The sequence below is a fragment of the Convolutriloba macropyga genome, chromosome 7 (genome assembly GCF_964194025.1).
Source record: "Convolutriloba macropyga chromosome 7, txConMacr16.3, whole genome shotgun sequence".
Lineage (NCBI taxonomy): Eukaryota > Metazoa > Xenacoelomorpha > Acoela > Convolutidae > Convolutriloba > Convolutriloba macropyga.
The window spans coordinates 16,014,093-16,039,304 of NC_134474.1; the positions used below are offsets into that span (position 1 = coordinate 16,014,093).

At 32.9% G+C, this 25,212-nt stretch overlaps 1 protein-coding gene across 1 annotated transcript in view; it reads right to left on the reverse strand.

Annotated features, from left to right (window-relative positions):
* Positions 1 to 24,852, reverse strand: part of LOC142342957 (patched domain-containing protein 3-like) — a 109,134-nt gene extending 84,282 nt beyond the window's left edge. The window contains exons 1-6 of the mRNA XM_075394636.1: positions 24,738 to 24,852; positions 21,911 to 22,396; positions 19,452 to 20,012; positions 18,592 to 18,900; positions 11,310 to 11,501; positions 10,041 to 10,447 (exon numbers count right to left, since the gene is read on the reverse strand). Coding sequence (XP_075250751.1) covers positions 10,041 to 10,447; positions 11,310 to 11,501; positions 18,592 to 18,900; positions 19,452 to 20,012; positions 21,911 to 22,396; positions 24,738 to 24,852 — 2,070 coding nt within the window. The remainder of the gene's footprint in view (positions 1 to 10,040; positions 10,448 to 11,309; positions 11,502 to 18,591; positions 18,901 to 19,451; positions 20,013 to 21,910; positions 22,397 to 24,737) is intronic.
* Between the last annotated feature and the right edge of the window lie 360 nt (positions 24,853 to 25,212).

Consider the following 25,212-nt stretch of genomic DNA (forward strand, 5'->3'; position numbering starts at 1 on the left):
ACAAAACATATTGATCCTGAAACATTTAATGATCTTTTCGCTAATATAGGAGAAAACGGGCCAAATAATTAATTTACTGAGGAAAACGGTGCGCCAGTTTTACAACAATTTAGCGAATAGAATTTTTCCTTTACTTCCTGTTAGCATCACGGAAACTTTAAACACAAGCATCCGCCGTCAAACCGCAAAACTTATTTTTGCTAATTTGATGAAAAAAAAGAGCTTGCTAAAAAAGGCTTTGTCAGTGTCCAATCAAAACTGCTAAAAAATTTAATCTGAATTTTTAAAGCACCTTAAATTGTCCAACAATAATGCGATTGTCTTCCCTAAAAAGTAACTACGAAAATTTTTAAAGGAACGATTGATTTCCTTAAAAATAAACCCCGCATCAACGGAGAAGCTCGTTTTTGGTCAAAACGTTGATGCTAACGCTCTCCGCCTTGAGTTAGGGAACAGATGCTAAAGTTAATGGATGCACAGAAATTCGTTTTGCTTGTTTCACTGACTCACAAAAAGACAATGCCATGGTTGAATGTGCATTTGCACTAATCACTTATAAAACTAGACAGAATAACTTTTCCGAGGAACACCTAAAACTGATTTCTGTTTTCAATACGAATTTTTGTGCATCCATTAACATTAGCATCTCTTCCCTAACTCAAGGTGAAGAGCGTTAGCATCAACGTTTTGACCAAAAAAGGAGCTTCTCCGTTGAAGCGGGGTTTTTATTTTTTTAATGAAATCAACCGATCTTGTAATTTAAAAATTTTTCGGAGTTACTTTTTGGGGAAGACAAACGCCTTATTGTTGGACAATTTGAGGTGCTTTAAAAATTCAGAATAAATTATTTCAGCATATTTGATCGGACACTGACAAAGCCCTTTTAGCAGGCTCTTTTTTTTATCAGATTAGCAAAATAATTTTGTGGACTGACGGCGGATGCTTGTGTTTAAAGTTCCCGTGATGCTAACAGGAAGTAAGGAAAAATTCTATTCGCTAATTGTTGTGAACCTGGCTCACCGTTTCCACAGTAAATTATTTGCTTAGCCCGTTTTCTCCTACATTAGCAAAAAAAGTCGTTAAATGTTTCAGGATCAATATGTTCAATTCATTCGTTTTCCCAAATAATCATAGAAGATTTTAAACTTTTTCGCTGGACAATAGAATTGACTTGACTTTTGATCTTAGTGTTGTTTGCGTTCGTTTCACGCATGTTGTGTAACCGAAAATTCGCTGTTTCAGAAACATTTTGTTTTCATCGTTAGGTCTAAGTTTGAGCGCGCCATGAGCAAAGTCTATTTGGCAAATAAAAAATTTTAAGCGGTTGTTCAATCAAACGCTCCTCAGTAATTTATTCCTGATAACTTGATCGATCGTCAAAAATCTGTGAGATGATTGAACCTAATTGACATCAAAAACTTTTAAGATCTTTTCCATTAATCTTGTCAATTTATACCCGAGAAACTACAGAATTTTAAATTTTATCAATTTATTTTACTATAAGTAATATATATATATATATATATATATATATATATATATTATATCATTTATTTTTATGTAAATATATATATATATAATTATATATATATATTTATATATATATATATATATATATATATATAAAATGATATAATATATATATATATATATATAAATATAATTATTTATATATATATATATATGTATATATATATATACAGATATATGAATATATATATATATATATATATATATATATATATATATTACTTATAATAAAATAAATTGATAAAATTAAAACTTCTGTAAATTCTCCGGTATTAATTGACAAGATTAATGCAAAAAATCTGAAAAATTTTTGATGTCAATTAGGCTCAATCATCTAACAGATTTTCACGATAAAGCAAGTTATCAGGAATAAATTACTGAGGAACGTTTACCGTTTAAAAGTTTTTTTTTGCCAAATACACTTTGCTCATGGCGCGCTCAAACTTAGACCTAACGATGAAAACAAAATGTTTTTGAAACAGCGAATTTTCGGTTACACAACATGCAAGAAACAAACGCAAACAACACTATGATCAAAAGTCGAGTCAGCGAAAAAGTTTAAAATCTTCTATGATTATTTGGGAAAACGAATGAATTGAACAAAACATATTGATCCTGAAACATTTAATGATCTTTTCGCTAATATAGGAGAAAACGGGCCAAATAATTAATTTACTGAGGAAAACGGTGCGCCAGTTTTACAACAATTAGCGAATAGAATTTTTCCTTACTTCCTGTTAGTATCACGGAAACTTTAAACACAAGCATCCGCCGTCAAACCGCAAAACTTATTTTGCTAATTTGATGAAAAAAAGAGCTTGCTAAAAAGGCTTTGTCTGTGTCCAATCAAAACTGCTAAAAAAATTTAATCTGAATTTTTAAAGCACCTTAAATTGTCCAACAATAATGCGATTGTCTTCCCTAAAAAGTAACTACGAAAATTTTAAAAGGAACGATTGATTTCCTTAAAAAATAAAACCCCGCATCAACGGAGAAGCTCGTTTTTTGGTCAAAACGTTGATGCTAACGCTCTCCGCCTTGAGTTAGGGAACAGATGCTAAAGTTAATGGATGCACAAAAATTCGTATTGCTTGTTTCACTGACTCACAAAAAGACAAGGCCATGGGTTAACATGCATTTCCACTAATCACTGATAAAACTAGACAGAATAAGTTTTCCGAGCAACACCTAAAAAGTGATTTCTTTTTTCTTCCCCAGTAGAAACCAATTTGTAGTCCATGGATCAAAACAAATATAAAATGGAAATTAGTGTGGGTCATCCCAAACAATCGATTTTGGTTCCATGTCTCTTTCTTTCTCTCTCTCTCTCTCTCACTTTCTATCACTATCTCTCTCTAACTCTCTTGATTATCAAGCAATTGCCTAAAATTTTCAAACATTTCACAAATAGGTCTTTTTGCAGATGATACAAAACTTTTAACAAAAAAATCCAGAATTTTAAAAAACTCTCCTGAATCGTTTGAAAAAGCTTGGAAAAGGTTTGAGAAACACTTGTGATTACAGGTTTCAAAAATGGGCTTTGGCAGAATTTATAGAAGTAAAAAAAACTTGCCTCTAAAATTTTTTTCTTGTCCTCATTAAATCAAATACATAACAGCTAGACCAAATCAGAAACATCGTATGATATTTTAGCTTTTGGTTTTTATCAGAAAATAAACTGAATTACGTTATTTGTCCGCAAAAACGCAATTTTAAAACTATTTTTCCGAAAATATAGAAGACCATGTACATTTTTAATTCAAGCTATACAATGTGCTCTCAGTTAATGATTTTAATCCTGACACTATTTTAAAGGAAGTTCCGGATCAAATTGCACAAACTTCCCTATCACACAGTAATACGTTAGATATCTCGCTCATGTAACAAAAATCAAAACACAGAATCAGAGGAAAGTGCGTAAGATTTTTGGCTCTAAAAACAATAAATCTTGCCAAGCAAAATCGGTTGCCAAAATTACTAGCCAAAATTAAAGATTTGCGAATCAAACTAATCGTTGAACTTAATTTGTTCCGATAATAAAAACATTTGTATATGTTTTATTAGCTGTTAGCAGCGTGTGTAGACTCTTTTGGTACCTCTCGACGAGTCAATTGACATTTATGGTGTCCCAGGAGTTAAAATGAAATAATGTTCTGTAATAAGTGTGTATAAGTACTTTGCCAGCTGAAGTCAATTATTGTTCCGACCCCCACTTTAGTGGGGAGGGAGGAACTATATACTCAACTGGGTTTTTTTTGTTCAGTCAATTTTGGCCGAGCGATATATTCATTGTAGAGAATTGTGGGTGGTATCATTAAAAAGCCCGTCCAGCGTAGAACACGGAATTAAAAAGATTTTTTTGATTTTTGTGTTTTACAGGGAGTTATCGAGGTTTAAAATTTTGTGAACAGTCGACTGTTTTTGGTCACATTTTCAGTAACTTTCGCTAAAATTTGGCACAGTTCCGCTAATATAATTCAAAATAAGTTAAAATTTTTAACGGCAGAGTGTTTTTGTTACCTTTTTGTTACCTTTTGTTACTCTCTCTCTCTCTCTCTCTCTCTCTCTCTTTCTCTCACTATCTCTCTCTAACTCTCTTGTTTATCAAGCAATTGCCTAAAATTTTTCAAAAATTTCACAAATAAGTCATTTTGCAGATGATACAAAATTTTTAACAAAAAAAATTCAGAATTTGAAAAAACTCTCCTGAATCGTTTGAAAAAGCTTGGAAAAGGTTTGAGAAACACTTGTGATTACAAGTTTAAAAAAATGAGCTTTGGCAGAATTGTATAGAAGTAAAAGAAAACTTGCCTCTAAAAATTTTTTCTTGACCTCATTAAATCAAATACATAACAGCTAGACCAAATCAGAAACATCGTATGATATTTTAGCTTTTGGTTTTTATCAGAAAATAAACTGAATTAGGTTATTTGTCCGCAAAAACGCAATTTTAAAACTATTTTTCCCGAGAATATAAAAGACCATGTACATTTTTAGTTCAAGCTATACAATGCGCTCTCAATTAAAGATTTTAATCGTGACACTATTTTAAAGGAAGTTCCAGATCACATTGCACAAACGTCCCCATCTGTAGTTGTCCAAGTTGCCAGGATAAAACCAATAACACGGTCATACGTTAGATATCTCGCTCATGTAACAAAAATCAAAGGAAATTCCGTGAGATTTTTGGCATTACAAACATTAACTCTTGCCAAACAAAATCGTTTGCCAAGATGAGTGGCCAAAATTAAAGATTTGAGGTTCAAACTAATCGTAGAACGTTGATGCTAACGCTCTCCACCTTGAGTTAGGGAACAGATGCTAAAGTTAGTGGATGCACAAAAATTTGTATGTCTTGTCTCACTGACTCACAAAAAGACAATGCCATTGTTGAACATGCATTTCCACTAATCACTGGTAAAACTAGACAGAATAAGTTTTCCGAGCAACACCTAAAAAGTGATTTCTTTTTTCTTCCCCAGTAGAAAACAATCTGTAGCCCATGGATCAAAACAAATAAAAAATGCAAATTAGTGTGGGTCATCCCAAGCAATCAATTTTGGTTCCATGTCTCATTCTTTTTCTCTCTCTCTCTCTCTCTCTTTCTCTCACTATCTCTCTCTAACTCTCTTGTTTATCAAGCAATTGCCTAAAATTTTTCAAAAATTTCACAAATAAGTCATTTTGCAGATGATACAAAATTTTTAACAAAAAAAATTCAGAATTTGAAAAAACTCTCCTGAATCGTTTGAAAAAGCTTGGAAAAGGTTTGAGAAACACTTGTGATTACAAGTTTAAAAAAAATGAGCTTTGGCAGAATTGTATAGAAGTAAAAAAAACTTGCCTCTAAAAATTTTTTCTTGACCTCATTAAATCAAATACATAACAGCTAGACCAAATCAGAAACATCGTATGATATTTTAGCTTTTGGTTTTTATCAGAAAATAAACTGAATTACGTTATTTGTCCGCAAAAACGCAATTTTAAAACTATTTTTCCGAAAATATAGAAGACCATGTACATTTTTGATTCAAGCTATACAATGTGCTCTCAGTTAATGATTTTAATCCTGACACTATTTTAAAGGAAGTTCCGGATCAAATTGCACAAACTTCCCTATCACACAGTAATACGTTAGATATCTCGCTCATGTAACAAAAATCAAAACACAGAATCAGAGGAAAGTGCGTAAGATTTTTGGCTCTAAAAACAATAAATCTTGCCAAGCAAAATCGGTTGCCAAAATTACTAGCCAAAATTAAAGATTTGCGAATCAAACTAATCGTTGAACTTAATTTGTTCCGATAATAAAAACATTTGTATATGTTTTATTAGCTGTTAGCAGCGTGTGTAGACTCTTTTGGTACCTCTCGACGAGTCAATTGACATTTATGGTGTCCCAGGAGTTAAAATGAAATAATGTTCTGTAATAAGTGTGTATAAGTACTTTGCCAGCTGAAGTCAATTATTGTTCCGACCCCCACTTTAGTGGGGAGGGAGGAACTATATACTCAACTGGGTTTTTTTTGTTCAGTCAATTTTGGCCGAGCGATATATTCATTGTAGAGAATTGTGGGTGGTATCATTAAAAAGCCCGTCCAGCGTAGAACACGGAATTAAAAAGATTTTTTTGATTTTTGTGTTTTACAGGTAGTTATCGAGGTTTAAAATTTTGTGAACAGTCGACTGTTTTTGGTCACATTTTCAGTAACTTTCGCTAAAATTTGGCACAGTTTCGCTAATATAATTCAAAATAAGTTAAAATTTTTAACGGCAGAGTGTTTTTGTTACCTTTTGAGTTAGGAGGGCGTTGTTGAATTGTTTGATTGAAGTTTTTATTGCTAAAATTTTTGATAAAATTTTCAAAATTCAAAGTTTTTTCATCAAAAATGGCACAGAATATGCTTTTTTTGGTCCACTTTTTTTAAAGTTTGCCAGACTTAGTGACTTAGAAACCTCAACAGACTCCCTAACCTCAAAAAGAGCGCTAGTTGCATTTAGGCGCCGTATGAAAGTCTTCTGGATTTAAAAACTTTGCCGTTTTTTGCAGATTTATTTCAATAATGATACAAAATGCATTTTTTTTTCAATTTTTGAAGAATTCCACACAACAAATGGTCTAATTCGCAAAAATTTGGAACACTTGGTCAATTTGCATGGCGCGCGGCGAAATCAGGGAGAGGTTTGATAATATCATGGACTCTTAGAATCAGAGATTTTTTGGCTTTTTTGATGCTGCCTTTTTTCAATAAAATTTGCTTTTGCTTTTAATGTTAATTACTAACAAAAAATTTTTTCACGGCTCCATTAGCGACAGCTCTAATTTACGTATATGTGTGGCCAAAAGTAGATACAGTTTGTTTTCAGAGAGGCAAAGGGTTTTTATGTCTTTGAGGAAGAGTTTTAGTGAAATTTAACTGAATTCTTGTCTTTTGCCTTCAATTGTTATTCTTTTGGCAGTCTCATTTTTAAGTTTAACCTGTCATAGATCTAAACTTCTTCTTAAAGAGCCGCAAGTGAACCTTTTCTATTCATTCGATTGTTACCTAATGTCTCTTATGTATTTGAATGATTTTGTTTTAAGGAAATTTCACTGATTTTTTGAACTTGTCAATTTTTTATATTATTTTAGTCAACATTTTGCTTATTCTCTGTAAGTACAGTTCAACCTTTCCTCCTTATAGAAAAAAGACTTATTTTGTGGTCGATTGTTTTAACAGAAGACTTTCTTGCTTTTGTTACTGCGAGTTTTCATACAAAACTTTCTCATTTTTGCGCATTATTGCCTATTTTTGCTATCGTTTTTGTTTATTTTGTAAATTGTCACATTATTTAATCATCTAACTGATAGAAACTTCACAACATTTGAAACTGAACATAATTTTGTTTTCATAACATATGGTTTGAAGTGCTGCAACACCGCTCTTTTGCAGAATTTGTTAGTTTTTTTTATTTTTTGCCTATATTTGTTGTTAGTTTTTGTTGTCATGTACCAAATATTGTGTAATTAAAGGTGGCCAACTCTAAATATACAAATGAACTTAAATAACTCATTTCAGTAAATAACTAATGGCTGTTTTGACTTTCGAACGAAATTTTTTAAAAAAAAAAGAGTAATAGTATTCTTAAACTTTTTGTTCTGGTTTGCGTTTTTTTCGTATTTTACAATGTTGTATCATTTTCGTAAATTAGCCTCAATATTTAGAGACCTTTTAAATTCTTTTGAATCAAACGATGATTTTTCTGTTGTTTAAAATTTTTAATTGATGTCTTCAGAGCTTAGACAATTTGTTTCAGAAGAATTTTGTGAAGTTTAGATACTTTTCAGTTCTTGTGGTTCTTTTTGTTGTCATTTTATGATAGCCGTTTTACAAAAAGATGTTATGATGATCAAAGGAGACGCAAATAAGATGTTATATTCTGGCGGTTTGTATCTTATGGTTAATCGCGGTTAAATTTAATGGCTTCAAAACTGTGGTTTCGTAAAGTTGTTTGTGAAACTTATTAGTTCAGCTTGTATTGAATGTTTTTTATATTCTTATGATTTAATCTCATTAATAACAGTCGCAATTAGTTTTCCGAGTAATTGCAGGACGAATTGTCTGTTTTCAGTCGAAAGCTTTTGTTGGCTTTGATTCTTGAAATTATTTGTTTTTAATAAAAAAAAGATAAATTTTTGAGATCTGCCAATTTTATTTCTGTTAAACTGTAGCTAAGTATCTCTAAATAAAATTCACATCATGTATCTTTTGAAATACAATTTGCTCTTCATAACGGTTGTATTTTTCTCAAATGGTCTTAATTCTTGGAACAACCAGTTTTCATAAAACCAATTTTCGTGATTTTTGCAAATTTTCCCCTTTTTTGTAGGTTTTTGTTTTTTCTTTCACAGTATCACAGCAATGGACGTCATTTGACTTACAAATGTTATCACCTGCAAAAATTGCAAACGAAGATTTTTATTGTCTTTAGTGATCAGCTTAATATTTAATTGATTGGGGGGACATCAATTTCGTGCATAATTTTTCGTGCAAGTTTTTCGTTTTTACCTGCATTTGTCGTTCTTTTTGTAGTCGTTCGACAAATGCCTCAGTTGCTCTCTAATAAGGTATAAAAGACTCTCTCAAAGAGTTCATTGGATGCGTAATGTTTCTAATCAGTTCGAATTTAATTTTTTTAAAAAAAAAAGCAATGTTTTAATCAACTTTTGACGCTTTTGCTCATTTCTAGCCGACTTGTTGCCAAGTCGCATTGAGGAAAAGTCTCATATTTTGTTCCAAAAATGTAACGGTTAATCTTCTGAGTTTAATTTTTATCTGATGCCATTTTGATTTGGTTATTAGTGGTTTTCAAAAAATGGACAAGGGGTTTTGGTCATAAAAAATATTTGTAACTATTTGATTTTTATTTCCGTATTTTCTGGTAGTCATATTATTGTAGCCACAGGTCTCATAGGCCCTCTAGAGTAGATGGTTTTATTCTTTTAGTAGTTTGTTGAACGATTTGTGGATATGTTAGTTTTTTTTATCTCATCCTCATTTGGTAGACAATTAAGTGAAAAATGTAGATGCGCGGCGTCGGAACTTAATGTGCGAACGCACATTACCGAGCCTCCTTGTTTTATTATAGTATCTAACAAAAATATTAAATTGTGTTGAAAATTGAAATGTAAAGAAACACTTTTTAAACATACGAAGTGTTTTTTTCTTTAGACTACTAGTAAAAAATCTAAAAACTCCATCTTTGTTATTTATGGAACATGTTCCTCTGATTATCCACTTCGGCTTTGAACTTTTTTCTTTAAAAATTTTTTTACTTCTTCTTTCCAGATATCTATTCAAAAGTAGTTTTGCTTTCTCGAAGTTTGCTAATTTTTCATGGAATGCCATTTCTTATTGTCGCCTGAAGTTTGGGAAAAACCTAAAAGTTTGTGAGAGTTTTCATTATGCAATGTGTTACCAAGATTTTAAGGAAGCCTTTTCCCTCTTTAACCGGTTTCTGTATATGACTAAATTTAATTAAAAATTTTGGAACGAATTAATTTTAATGACAAGTTAAACTGATAAAATACTTGCTACTAATGGAATGCCTCTTGCTCCGCCAATTTTTTTGCTTATATGAGAAGCATTAGAACCACAATTCGTATGCTGATCAATTCTCTGAACTGGTGAACCTGGGAATGATTGCAGAAAAATTGCACCGAAAATAAATGGAGCAAAAACGGGCGATTAAAAATAATTTCACGCTTTTAATGGTATTATTTGTAATAGTTGGTAATGTCTTCAATTAACAGAATTTGCTTTTCGCAATATTTTGTTTAGTTAATCATTATGTTGTCTACAATTTTCAAACCCTGATAAAGATAAATGACATTTGGATTTAATAAATCTTCATTGTAATGAATATCTTAAATGCGTGATTGCTAATTTTGTGATATATCGACAACTTCTGTATGATTAACTATACAGCTAAGTTTCACCATCATAACAAAATACGTGAAAGAAACTCACCGTAAACTCTTCAAACAGCATAGTTCTGTTCATATCAGCAAAAAATCTGCTCACAGTTGCAAGTACTGTCGGGTCAGAATAGTCCAAGTGTTTGTCAAACACAACTTGGAACAAAATCGGGAACGGGAAATCAACTCTCCGAGCATCGTAGAACTCCCCAATGGATGATCCATCCTTGTAGTAAATAGAGTAAAACTCTTCACGTGGCATATTGTAAACCGAAATGATCGCCAAGCCGAATCCAGTGCCGAGTGTGAAGAGAAGAAAACAAGTGACGTACTTATTGATTACGAATTTCGGCAACAACCATATAAGGCATTGTTCAATTAGACTGAGATCTTGGTTGTGTTTGGAATTCTTGGTTTTTTGGGCACTGGTCGAATTGAAGGCGACTACCGTTGAGCATTCTGTAAATATAATTATAACAGCATGTCAAAAATAAAAAGTGTGACACATTTTTTGGAGTGACATTCGAAATAGGGGAGCAGGAATGGTATAATTTTGTAATACAAATTTTTTGCTCAAATTTTTACTTTGATCAAATTATCTGGTGCATTTTGAAAATCATTAGCTGCAATTTGCTAGTGCGTTTTGTAATAGTTAGTTTGGTGATCAGAAAATAGCCCGATAGAAAAAATTCAATGAGTCAAATTACGCAATGCTTACCTTAAATATGCAATCCGTGGAAGGGAGTGGACCTCAGAAAAAAATCAGTTTACCAATGGAAATTATAGTAAGCAGATATCCGAAAAATTCATTAGTTTGCGCTTTGCGCACTCATTACTACGCTATCTTGGGGGGGGGGGGGGGTGGTGGCATAAAAACATTGGTGGCATAAAAATCCCATAATTTTTGCAGTGTTAATTTTTTCAATTTTAGGAAACTAACATTGAGTTTTATAACTTTTCTTTTTTTAAGTGTCACTTGATAACGGATCCTCGTAGTGGTACTAACTAACTTTAATAGAGAATTCGGTAATATTTGCAAATCGATTGTAAAACGGTTCGGATCTTCTCCGTTTGTGTAACCCCCCCCCCCCCCCTCCAGTACATTCTGCTCTCCCCCCCCCCCCAGTTACAGCACACGTGCCATTACACAGTAAATTATTATATAAAGATATGGCACGTGCGTCTGGAGGTGTGCAAATAATATGCACCCACTAAGCTGGGGGGGGGGGGGGGGGGTGGCACAAACGGAAAAAATCCAAATATCCATTGTTTTCTTTCTAATTTTTGAATCTTTTCTGTTTGTTCAAATTTTTGTGCTCACCAGACACTGGTGTGATTTTTCCAGAATTGTTGAACTCGGTGTTCAAGTCAGAGTCTTTCTCTTTTGCGACCTTTTGACTTTGGTGTTGTTGCTGGTGACCTCTATTGACCTTCATGACCCACCGTGCGTAAAGACAGAGGCAAGAGAGAAAGAAAGTGCCTTCACCCACCCACGCGAACGTAATGCATACGGCTAAAATTGAAAAGATTTCAACAGTTCGATCTAATTAACTTATATTTGTGGCTATTATTAGATTAGATTAGATTTGATTTTCCAAACGCTGTATAAAAGTACAGTGCATTGGTACAAGCAGTGCTTGAGAGACATTCAAATATGCCGGAGCTTGTCGAATTATGTCTCAACCCAAGAATATTGAACAAAAAGAAGCAAAACATGAAGAGCTATTTTACTGACCCCTCCAGAATTGTTTTAAAAAGAATTGATTTCCTTGTACGTAATTATCCCGAAGTATGTAAAATTTGGAGGTTGTTTCAGATAGCATTATAAAATTTTTGATTATATTGATGTCTGGTTTTGCAAAAGAAATGAATATTTTAAGCATTCGCGTTACGAAAATTTCATATTGTTTGTTGTTTACTTTTTCTAACTTCTTCACAAAAAATAGTGTGGTGAGTCTTGTCTAAGAACCTTGAAAACCGTTCTTACTAGTTCATGGAGGTGAAAATCCTGTGAGTTTAATTGTCAGGTCTTCTTTGACCTTCGAACGCTTTCAAAATTTCGAACACCAAAAATAATTCTTACGACATTAATTTATGACCATTTAATTTTATAAGTTTAAAAAATTAAATTGATCTGTCATCAGAGGTGTGTAGTGATACCAAAAAAATAATTAAAGTTTTTGTTCATTCTCTGTATTCCATATTTTTGTACACAAGGATTATGGATTCTACGAGATTTAGTCCTGAAATTGTTGCAATAGTTGCTATATTTTTATATTGCTTATATTATTAATCAACCAAGTAATCAAATCAAGATGTCAAATGCGAAGGAAGAGTTCCGAATTGCTTGGTGAAAACAGCATCAATATGTTGCATTATTAATTCAAGTTGAGCAAAGTCAGAAACAAAATGAAAGAAATTAATTAAGAATGTAAAAAGAAACTTCAAATGCAAAAGTTTTCAGAAATGATGATTCCAATCTCATTCAAATCTCTAGCATATTGTATTTAAAGATTGCGAAAATTGGTTTTTTGGCTGATTCGGAACAAGACTATATCCAAGAAGCATCCGTCAATGAAAAAAATTTTTCATTCAACCTATTTACTAAATACGAATTTATACTCCAATTTCCTCCAATTGATACTTTAAAGGAAAACAGAAAACACGGACAAAACGCACCACAATTTGGTTACTCCAATTAGCCAAACCTGCAATCGGCGACTATCTGTGATTCATAATTATTAACAAACGCATCAAAAATGGTTTGTTTCCAGAAAATTTTATGAAAGCTCACGAGATATCAACGAGATATCACCAGATATCAAAAAAGAGTTTTTCTGCGAATAGAAAAAAAACCAAATGATTTCCAGTGCCGTTTGGAAAACCAAATCTACTCATCAGGCAGAGCTCTATTTTGAAATTTCTGTTCAAAATAAATGTGCCCCAAATCATTTAACACATCATGTCATAATTTAGCCACTCGTGGCTTAGCAAAAACTCTTGACTCTTTGTCACATGAGTTGTGACTTTTAAGGAGGCTCAATGGAATTTTTGGCCAGTTTCCTCGAAAAAAGCAATCTTTAAAGGTGAATGGTGAGATTTCAAATTGCGAAAAAGAAAAATTCTAATTTTTATATTAAATATCAATGATATAAAAACAAACTAGAAGATGACTTCAAAATAGTTGAGTTTGCAATTGATATTGTAAAATGCATAACGATAAGGAATAAAGTGCTTCAAAAAAATACCAAAACTATTGTAAATAATTTTGAAGAAAATACGCCATGAACTGCAGTTTGACGCTGATCGCAGTCAGAACTGAGATACTACGCTTAGGAAACAAACAATTTTACATATATCTCAGAGAAACAAAATTGAAAGTTTCTAGGTGTTCATATTGATTTAAAATTTCGAAATTTAAACAATTTCCTTACTCAAAAATGTAAGCGTTTTAAAATTCTTTTTTGATTAGTTTTTTTAATTGTAGTAGGTTGCCACAAATTTGAAATAGATTAAAATTGTAGTTATACAAACAAACAATTACTACTGGCTGTAAATTTTAATTAACCAGCTGCACCTTGTTTTACACTATCAAATTTTGATTAATGTTTGATGAAACTTAGAAATCTAGAGAAGAAACAGATTTTTGATAACATCAGAGTTGATTGTGACAGCTTTATGATTTCTGGCAGCATATCTATTTGAGCTTAAAACAAGAGGTAACTCATTACTTTCAGGGACAATTGGAAGCATAACTTGCGTCTTCTGGGTTCTGGTAATATAAAAGCTGAGAATCACCTTCATTTAAAATGCAGAATTCGCAAAGCTGGTATCATCATCACTCAAAAAGAAATCGAATGAAAATCTAACGTCTAACCATAATGAGACTGATTGAATCCAGAGAGCAAACGAGAAAGCAATTGACGATGAGAGATCTTCAAAAAAGGTACTCGTATGTTTGTAACGCTAATACATATGAGATTCTCATGGATTCTGCGAGAGTAGAGATTTGAATAGATTTAAAACCTTTTAATCTGCTTTCAAAACATATCAGGTTAAATTACCAAAAATTTGCAGTTTAAGTTTTTTGCAGATGTTAAGTTGTTTCCACAACTTCAGAGTTTTTATTGTTTTTAGTTTCATGATTAAAAATAGACCTTACAAACGCCAATATACATAAAAGTTTTCCCACAACTAAAACAAAATATTTGAGGTTCAAATTTCTTCTGAGCAATGTTATCCTGTAGCACTTTTAAAATACATAAACAGCAGTCAGAACCAGTTCTTTTTTATCAAATGATGATAGCAAAAAACTGAAAGCCAAAATTACTGAATTTCATATTTACTAATTTAGTCAAAACATTTTGTTGAACGTCTAAGGGAATTCTGAATAAAATTTTAGAATTTTCTTCAGAATTAGCTGCTGTTTTACTTCTTCCAAATAAAAGAAATGTATTTCTTCAGTTCAGAAAATGAAAAATTCTATCCTACAAAATTTTCGGACATAATGAATTTTAAGTTTAAAATATTTATTTAAAACACTATCAACCAGACGATAGTAACAATGACGAAAATCAAGGGTCAACGCTGGGCTACAACAAAAAGTAATAGGAGATTGCTCAAAGTGTACACGACGTTATTCGAAAGTGTGCACGAAGATTCGCTTTAGATTGACTGATAGGACGCTTCTTAGAAAGTTCGTACGAAGAAGCAGAAAAATCGTACTAAATTTTTGAGAAAAATAAGGACACTTATTTTTAATTATAGAATGCAACTCGCAAATTGTATTATTCCTAGACTGAATGAAAAATTAAAGCTTGGAAAACTTTAAATTTGCTAACATTCTTCAGAAATCAAAAACAACTCACATTTGAATTCAACGAAAAAACCAATTTAGATTCTGTTGATCATGAAAACAACCCTTAAAGAGCTGACACCGCAAAAAAGTTAAGCCGACAACTTTCCCATAAGCTTCAAAAATTCAAAGATAAAGCAAATTAATACTTTAGGATGAACAAGTACATCAAATATAGTTGAAGCTGCTGTGGAAAACTTTTGAGTAATATTTTAACAATTGCGCTCTTTTTTCTCCTTGGGAGACGAAGACGAAAACTTTTAAATTTTTAAATTTTTAAATTAATGAAAATTAGTTTGAATTTCACATTTAATTCAAATTGATTTCAGACTGAAAAAGTTTGAATGCAATGGCCTGGATTGAAAAAACTAGGGACATTTATACACTTGAAAAAAAAACAAAAAACATAGCCGAACACAGGATGACGAAAAAAGACGCCGTTGACGCGCTTGATGCAATTTGGGATTGAAACAAAAAAAAAGAAAAAAGAAGAGATGAATTGACCGAATTGTTTTCTGTTTTTTTAGTGTCATAAACTGTTCTAATATGAAGTTCAGTTTCGGTTGGATTCTAAAACCATACTTAATTCAGCTTCTAAAATAAAAACTAATAAGCTTAATACCAATTCAGCTAATGTGTACTCTAACAAAGTTTGAAAACCGATTGCACTATGACTTAATGTCTGGTCTTTATCGGTATATCCCGTCTCTTTTGACGTATGTAAAACAAAAAACGTACAAAGGAGGACAAGTCCTGAGGTACAATTCAAAAAATTTTCATTGAGTTAACAAAAATTAGACACAAAACGGACTAGGCGTGAATTGAGGAAACGATTTCCAAAATCCGACCAAAAAACTAAAAAAAACTGAAAATTAATGTCAAAATGCCGCATGTGAACAAACAACCAATAGCGAGAAAGAGAAATTTGGTTCAAACAAAACTTTAGCCCTAGAATGAACTATGAAGGGATTGGGAAAACCATTTTTGAAAAAAAAGGTACACAAAATTGAAAAAAAAAACAGTAAAAATCAAAGTGAGATCGCCGCATGTGAACAAGAAACCACTAGTGAGAAAGCGAATTTTTGTTCAAACACCCTTTTCTCACCTACTTTCAAATTAGAGTGAAAAATTTTATGCCGCAAAACCACTTGGCTGTTTTGGCGTGAACAAAATGACTACTCCAATTTAATTTGACATATCGTGAAAATGAGTGAACAGAATCTATAAAAATCACTTCTGAGAGTGAGGTAAAAACTAGAAACATAATTGGCCGCCTGCCATAAAATAGCCAAAATAGCTTTGTTGACCTGCTGTCTCAAAAAGATAGTTAAAGAAACGGAACAAAAATCAAACTTGTTTTCAATGCTGATATTTTATATTTTGAATCAAAATCTGTTTAATTTTTTGCTGCTTCGGTTAAATGCTCTTAAACACCCTTCAATTAGATTAAGACACACTCACTTGACCGTATTTCTTTAAATTAAAGTAAAAAATCAAATTTAGAGTGAGGAAGTCATTTTAGAGAGTGCGGTAAGTCACATGTGACCAAAAACTTAACCACACCAATGAACAAAAAATGTCGCTCTACTGGGAGTGAAAAAATACTTCACGCCTGTCTCAGGAAAACTGTTTGAAAAACAAAAATGTCTACGAAAAACAGAAACTCAAAGCCAAATTGCCGCACGTGAGCAAACCACAAGCGAGAAAGGGAATTTTTGTTCAAACACCGTTTCTCACTACTTGATAATTAGAGCAAAAAAATCACGCCGCAAGACTACTCGCTTTAACGCTGCACTTCCTGTTCCGGCCTGACCAAAATCACTACGCCAATTTGACTTCAAAAATCATGACAATGTGTGATTAGATCTCAAAAAAACATAGCCGAAAGAATTCCGGAAACGACCCGAAAGAAACAATTGAAATCCATAACTAAAACAAAATTTTTCTACTGAGTGACCAAAATACCAAACAAAATGCTTATCCTAATGAATAGCACTAATCATTTTCATACAAGAAAATAAAAAAGATGAAGTCTGACAGGAAAAGGCGATAAAGCATGTGATAAAAAATTCACATTGAGTTGCAAGTTTGCAAAACATTTTTTGGCAAAAACCCATGCAATACGTTTATTTATATTTCAGTGAACCACTGCAAATTGAGAAAACATCTCAACACAAAAATTTCAAGCAGAGAAAACGGAGCTAAGAGAAAGGAATTGAAGGACAAACCCAAAAATTTTCTCGTTAAAATTGCAAAAAAATATCCATCAATTATGGATCTAGTAAATGCCATTATGCTGAAGTCAAATCATTATTTTCAAAATAAAAACAATACTATTTCTGGTCAAGTGTCTACAACTCCAAAATATTGTCGATTTATAAAAATAAAAACGAAGAACAAAAAAGAAAAAAGTTAAACATTTGAAATATCTGTCACTGAAAAATGCTCTAAATAAATCCCAACAACACCTCTCGAATGGTTTCTATTAAAAACTAGAACAGTAAAGAAGTAGAAAAAAGCACACAATCAGAAGGTTGCAGGAAAAATAAGCAAAAAAACACGAAAATTCAAACAGATTTTCATAAAAATAACCCAATCAACTTTGACAAAAGAGACTCAAAACTAATATCAAAACCACCAACATACGTCGAAAACAAATAAACTGGACTATAGGCATCCTCAATTGATATAAAAACTTGGAGAACACAAAAGGCATTTGAAAAAACTTGAAACAAAATCTTCAAAAAAAACATTCAGTTTTTGATTTCGCGAGATCACATAGAGTCAAAAAACGTCCATTGGAGCAAATAGAGTATTTAAAACTTCCAAAACAATAAAACAACAGGTAAGCAAAATAGGCTAAGAAGTTTTTCTAAGATTAGAAAAAAAAAGAAAAACATCAGAAAAACTAAGACAAATAATTAAAAACTTCTCAGTTTATTGTCAGTTTCTGTGTCAGAAAAAATCTTATAATACCAATGAAACTGTAATCACTTGGTATCTTCAGACTCTATAACTAATATGCGTCTATTCAAAGCCCCAAAATTTGCCTAAAAATCAGCAAAATAGCTGAAAAACCTGCAAATTGGTATAAATTTTATATTAATGACAAGAAACCTACAAATCACTATCAAAACGTCCCTAAAACTAAAACAATATCAAAATGAACCAAAAAATAAACAAAAAACGGTTTTAAAAAGACGCCCGTGAACACAAAATTTCGCTCGCTTACAAAATTTTTTTTCATACCTCAATTTCTCGCTCTCTCGAAAACAGCGGAATGAACAACCATTCTCTTTCAGCTCTACTCTTCAATTTTGTTCAGGACCAAAATCACTCCAAAATTTTTTACGCGTTGCATATCCTGCTTCAAAATTCACTCCATTTAAAGTGAGCAACTAAAAATTGACTTCTCCAATACTCCTCTTCGAGTCGTAAAAAAGACAGCGCCCCAATACAAGTCAAATTCTTTGAATTGTGAAAAAAAGGAGAGCGCCTAAATTAAATCCGTCGAGAGAGCCTATTAAACAAATACTACTGTTCTTTAAAAGGACCCTCTTAAGGACTATGGTTATAATGTCACCTACAAAAACGACAATAAAATTTCAAATACAAAATAAATGTAACTTTTTTTTCAATATGAATGATAGATATTAAAGTCTGCCAAGAAGTAGAAATAGAAATGAACTTCAAAAACTCTGAACTTCAATGAATTCACAAGAAAAGTAGAAAATACAGTAACACACACCCATGTATCCGCACAGGTAGTCCACAGCTGGGAAGGGAGATACCATTCCCACAAGGAATGCCAGGAGAGATGTCAGGTGGGAGAGAGACACCCCCATGAATGACCTCTCCATCATCACACCAATCCTCTCCTCTTCTCTCTTCAAATCAAGTACAATTTGACTTTGCTGACCTTGAGTGTGACATTGATTTCGACCTTGATCTTGACTTGGAGACGTGATTTTTTTGGTTTCGTCGGAAAACTGAAGGTCAAACGAGGACAAACTGGCCCATTCAGTACTCATGACGAGAACTGCATCGATCCCGATTCCTATGAACACAATGTTCATTTGTTATATTCAGCCCCACCTGACATCACACAGTTTTTCAATTGTTCTTTTCTTCAACTCAAAACAAACAATAACAAAAACAAATTAATTGATATCAACGCTTTCTTAAATCCTACTAATCTCTACTAAGTCTGGAGTGTTAATTGGTTTGATTTCAGAAGGTTTTTCACTGAAACCCTACCAGAATTCCTGCGGTTAAATCTTGTAAGATCTTGCAAGGTTCTTGTAAAATACGGTTATCTTTTAAGACTCCTGCAATAGTCTTGGAAGATCAGCGTTCTTTTGCAGACCTCACAGGAGCGCCGTCTTTGGCGAGATCTAACAATATAACCGTCCTATGCAAGAATCTTGCAAGATCTTTAAAGATAACCGTCGCAGTTCGACTGGGGTTTGAGTGAATAGACACTTAATAGCTGAGATTAGCATGATTTCCAAAATTGATATATCGAGTGCTGAAGCTATCATGTTCGACATAGATGTTATCACAAGTCCACAGTTCTGGTTCAACTTTAGTTGTCTCAATTAAACTTACCGATTACAACAAACGGAATAATTAGTGAAATTGTCACCAGAGGCACCCCTGCACCGATCAGGAGGCCAAACGCAGCCGCGAGAGACAAAATAGCCGAAAACAAGCCCGCCAACGTCAGTAAAACTCTGTTCGCTTTCCACTTCAAATTGAACGTCGCCAACGAGCAGTAGGCTAATAGTAACACAGCGCCTATTACTAACAAGGGAATGTCTTCCTTAATAGCGTCTCTGTCTTCTTTTCGTCCTTGAGCAAAGCACATTAAGTAATAACGCGCGTTAGTAAAACTTTTTCGTAACTTGTCAAGTTTTTGGAAAGCGGCAAGTGACCATTTTTCAGCCCGGTTTGTATTTCTAACAAACCAGTTCATGAGTAAATGTGTGGCATTGGTAACTGCGGTTATCTCTGCTTTCGAGTCATCTGTTTTTGTCAATGATATGTTTTGAACAACTTTATTGTGAACTGTAATGAACAAGGCTTGTTCAGCTGTGATGTAAGGGATGGTGAAATTATTGAACAGGTTCAAATACATCGCCTGGCACTCGAAAGCAGCTTGACATTCACCTAAATAACTCAATTTCATTAACCAGTTGTAGTAATAAATACTTTTATTTGACTATTTTTCGACAAACGATTTCAGTTTGAAAGACTATTTATGTTTCATTTTGGTTTTGAAACTGAGAGTCCACGCAAAATCTCCCTTATTTAAAACGCTTAGCAACATCTCCATTGTCTATGTGTACAATTTATTTGCATTTCGCTGTCGCCTATGTTTGCAATCAATCAACTGTTATAAAAAAAACCAGAACCGGAAAATTGACTCCACAAAAATGTGGAAGAAATATCATCCAAAAAGATGAAAAGATTGAATACATAACCATAATGTATCATCGCAAATAATAGAAACCCAAAAATTTGTGCAAACGGTTGCAAAAAATTTATATACTTCTTGATCAATCCGATAATTTTTGGTTTCAATTTTTTTAAGAATCGTGGAGAAATTTTGGTGATTTATTTTTAAATCGGGGATGGTACTGAAACAGATGTTAAAGTCAATGCCGCAGTCACAACTTCTATTTTCTGTCATTAACGAACAAATTGAAGGGTAGAGAGAAAAGGGATGGTGATTTTGTCCACGACTGTTTTCAAAACTGTTTTGCTTATCAAGATAGAGTATTTGATCACGTGCATCTTTTTCAAAGCAGATTTTCAATTGAAATTCTTTAATACAAAATATGGTTTCTTCACAAATGTTAGAAAACTGTTGCGCGTTTGAGAATTGATTTTCAGATATACTGAACGGCAACATTAATTTAGCACCCTCTATTTTCACGAAGTAGAAATTCAATTTATGAGGCAATATATACCCCAATTTAAAATCTCAATTTGAAAACAATTTAATACCATTGGGCCCCTTCACTAGCCTTCTCACCTACCTACCTAATTCAGATGAACCGCAACGTTCACTTGTCAGAAATCCCAAAGAAAGGTTGATGAACTCCATACAAATTTCACAGTAAGACGAAACTTAACACAAAATAACGATTGACACATATGTTTTATCTCTCTAAAGCTTAACACAAGCGCAAATTTAGCCATAGTTGAACGAATCTGAAAACATATCACATCTTGTGACAACCGTTTTTTATACTGTGAAACTTGGATAAAGTTCATCAAATTCACGTTGGGATCTCTGTTTAGTGAGCGTTGCGTTTTATCTGAATTGCATAGTTAGTTGAGAGGGCTAGGGAAACAATAGTATAAAATTTGTTTTATAAATGTTTTTCTTAAATGGGAGCAGCATTGCCTCAAAAATTGAGTTTTTACTTCGTAAAAACAAGGGGCGCTAACTTACTTTTGTCGTTCAGTATACTCGACTTTAGATTAGAAATTTAAGCTGTATTCTGGTTTTTCCCCACCATTTTAGACGTTTTTTGCAGTTTTCTTTTTATGTACAGTCTACGAAAATTTTTCTGTTGTTAGTCTATTCTTTGATAATTGGTAACTGTTTCGGCTGTTATATCTTTTTTGAAGTTTTATGTTTATTTATGCTTCCATAATTTTTAGAAGCGCTTCGTACAGCTCCTCTGTAGAAATATTGACGAAAAACCTGATTGGTCGATGCAAGAGTGTGTTCTAAAATAGTAAAAAATAATTTTCACCGGTTTTTGCTAGTTTCTGAATTTTTTCTCGGTTTTTCTCAGTATGCATTATTTCTATTGTTTTTCCCATCATGTATTATGTCGTTATTTGAACAAAAGCAGTATAACACTTTGTGCTGAGACTAATTGTTTCGGTATGTCGCAACTTCGGTTAATTTTTCGAAAAATTATTGGCACTCAGATCTTTTGTACTTCCTTAAGTATATTTTTCGTTCGTTTTTTTCTCGAAATGAAATGTACTTTGAATCGGTTCCGGAGCTGCTGCTATATTTTTCAAACTAGGATTCATAAACAGCTAACCTTGCCATGTTGTACATACATCCGCATAACGCGTCATGTTACCGTCAATTTCAATTACAAACGAATCAAAAGTCCGACAAAATGTCAGAATTTCACTCAAGCCTTCAGGGCTGAAAACATTTCCAAACGCATCGTCACTTTTGATGTACAGTGAGAACATTTCAGGCACATCATAAACATGAGCTGCAAAATAATCGTCTGAAGTTATCGGGAAATCATCTTCAATTCTCGCACGCGATTTGAATACCCAAGTTCCGCGAGCAGCGAACGCCTCGACGATATCAGCTTCTTGGAGATCGGTCTTGATTCTGATATTTCCGAGAGAAAGAAGAGTTAAAATAGTTAAGGAAGTTATGAACATCAACCAAGGGTTTCTGGCAACACATTTTCCGTATCTGTAGAAAATTCTGGATATGAAACGTTCTGGGAGTTTTATGAAGCTGATAGCTGATCTCTGACACTGTTCCGTTTCCTCTTCACAATTTTCTAAACATTTGAACCCGAATTATTTTGTTCACCTGGCCATCTCAAAAAATACAAAACAGGTCAAGCAAGATGTTTTAATGATATTCATATGTCATCTATAATATAACCATAACTCTTTTATACTCTGGTTGAAAACATTGAAAGCCAACATCAAGAGAAAATTGCGCCCCTTAATTTTCAAAGCCATTTTAAGTTTTAAATTCTTTCGAAATCAGAGGTTCAGTGATGAGACGCTAATTGGACTTCAGTCGATTCGCCATGTTGACTCTTAGAATTTTTAAAGACGTTAGTTTTTTCTATTATTTTGTGAATATCAAAAAAGCAATTAAGAAAGAGCCCTAATGGACCATCATCAAGAATTTAGCCTTTGGCGAGACTCTCATGCCACCCAGAGTCACGCCTGGCCAAGCAATGCTCTGACTCATCTGCTAAAAAGCGCAATAAATAAGAGTTTTTAATATAAATATATATATATATATATATATATATATATATATATATATATATAATATATATATATATATATATATATATATATATATATATATATACAGCTGTGGCTCATGTTAAGCAGATATAAATTTTATGAACAAAAACGAATAAGAAGACATTTGAGTATGAACTAGCATGGGCAAGTTTTGGAGACTCAAGACTTCGAGCAACCTAATTCATAATATTCAATTCGTTTGTGTTTGAAAGTTCAAAATCATCTGATCTCTTCGAATTTCACTTTGAGAGTTCTAATTTGTCGCATCAGAAAAAGAGTGCATGAACAGTATCACAGACAAATCATCCATGAAGGAATCGAATACCATGTTCCCCAGTACAGGAAAGCATAAAAACTTCTTGGCTCTACGATGTCGGATCACAACACCTCCATAGTTTTTTGACGCGATGTGTTGATGTTTCAATTAGAAGTAATAAACCGAACCAAATCAACTTGCTTAAAACATGCACATTCACATTATAAAGTATGCAGTGCCAAAAGTTAAAATTCAAGAAGTTCTTATATACGAAGCCAGAAGTTGATTTCCATTGTTCCAAAACAAATCAGGTATCTCTTCGACGTCGTATCATAGCAAAGATGATTACTCGTAGTTTTTTGACGCGATATATTTGTGCTACAATCCAAATCCAGTCAGAAAACAAATCAAATCGTTTCAAAGATTATAGAGTTAACTTTACTTACAAACGCCTGGTAAACTAGAGATTTTTTCTAAAACAATGGGGTAATCGTCTGTTACCCCACTATTCTTCTTTCACAGCAGTTGCAAGCATAGTAGGATTTGATTCGCAAATTATTGTTGGTTGCAAATACAGATCATTTCAATTGCGAATCGGTGTTCCCGGAAAAAATGCACATATTTGAGTAAATTTGTCAGTCTCTATTGGTGCATAATAACCACAGAGCGTTATTTAGAACTTACGTTTCGTTTTCGATTGTTTCGTAATAGCTTTATCGCTCTCAGAGTAAATGTTATTAATATACAATTGCTATAAGTAACACCGAAAAACCAGTTTATTATTTAGTAACACCGAAAATTAAGAGCTGAAAGCACACGGCCCTTTAAAGATGAATAGAATTCATTTTTAGAGAAACTTTGAGCTCACCAAAGGAAAGGCATCTGATTAAAAGCACCTCTGCTTATTTGGAATTCTATCAGATGAACTGAGTTGAACTTCAGTTGTTGAGGCAATCCATAAAACAACACACTGTGAATGTTAATTCATCTAATTGCGAGATTTTGTTCTTACCTGGCCAAAGTGGGGAGAACAAACGCGAATTGAGAGAAATTCTACTTCACGTGTGGAGAAATGAATAGAACTGTTGATAATTGAATCATTGAACTGTTGATTTGTTTTGGTTGATGACCATAGTTATGATAACCAAGTTAATTGTCAATTAAATATCCTTTCAAGAGGATATAGCAAGTGAACAGAACTTTAGAAAGTTTATATTTTTTTAAAAAAAAATAATGATATTCTACTCATTATTTTTTTCCAGCCGTAACTTTATGTATGCGTATTATTTTAAATACGTTTGAGAACCAACATTGTTTTAGTTTTACCTCGACACGCAGGGCATGTTTGCGAAATTTTTTGAGCACCCAATTGAAGAGAAATGTTCTCTTTGGTTTGTCCATGTTGGTAAAATTTTCATCTCTGTATTTCATCTCTCGTATTCTCATATATGTCACATTTGTGCAAAACAATTTAATCAATTCAATTCGGAACTCAGCACGATAGATAAAGTCAATCGGGGATGAATGGTTTACAATGGCAAAAATCAGTAGTAGTGAGTTTTAAATGCGATCAATAAAGAAAATTAAATAAAGCTTACCTGTTTTCAAGCATAATTTTGCACATATCAAACTTATGCAAGCAATGACGGGATACCCTGTCAAGTCAGCATCTCTCAGAAAGCTCCTGGAATTTTGACTAACTCCTGATGACATTTCCTCGGGATCTTTTCTTTCTTTGCTGGTAGCGATATTTGCAGCAGGCACAACTTTGTAAAATGTTTTCAGAACACGGTATAACAGTTAGTCAAACGGTATCTGTCAATTTATTCAAGCAGCGTTTAAACAAACTTAAGGCTTAATTGTCCTTTTGCGGCGCAGTTTTAACTCCTTGACGTTTATTAATAAAAAAGTGTTCATTAAGATTAAAATTTGATTGAAAAATTTTAGAACAGTTGAGAACTCTTTCAAATTAGAAAAAAACTAGGAGGCTCGGTAATGTGCGTTCGCACATTAATTTCCGACCCCGCTCATCTTCATTTTTCACGTAATTGTCTACCAAATGAGGAAGAGAAA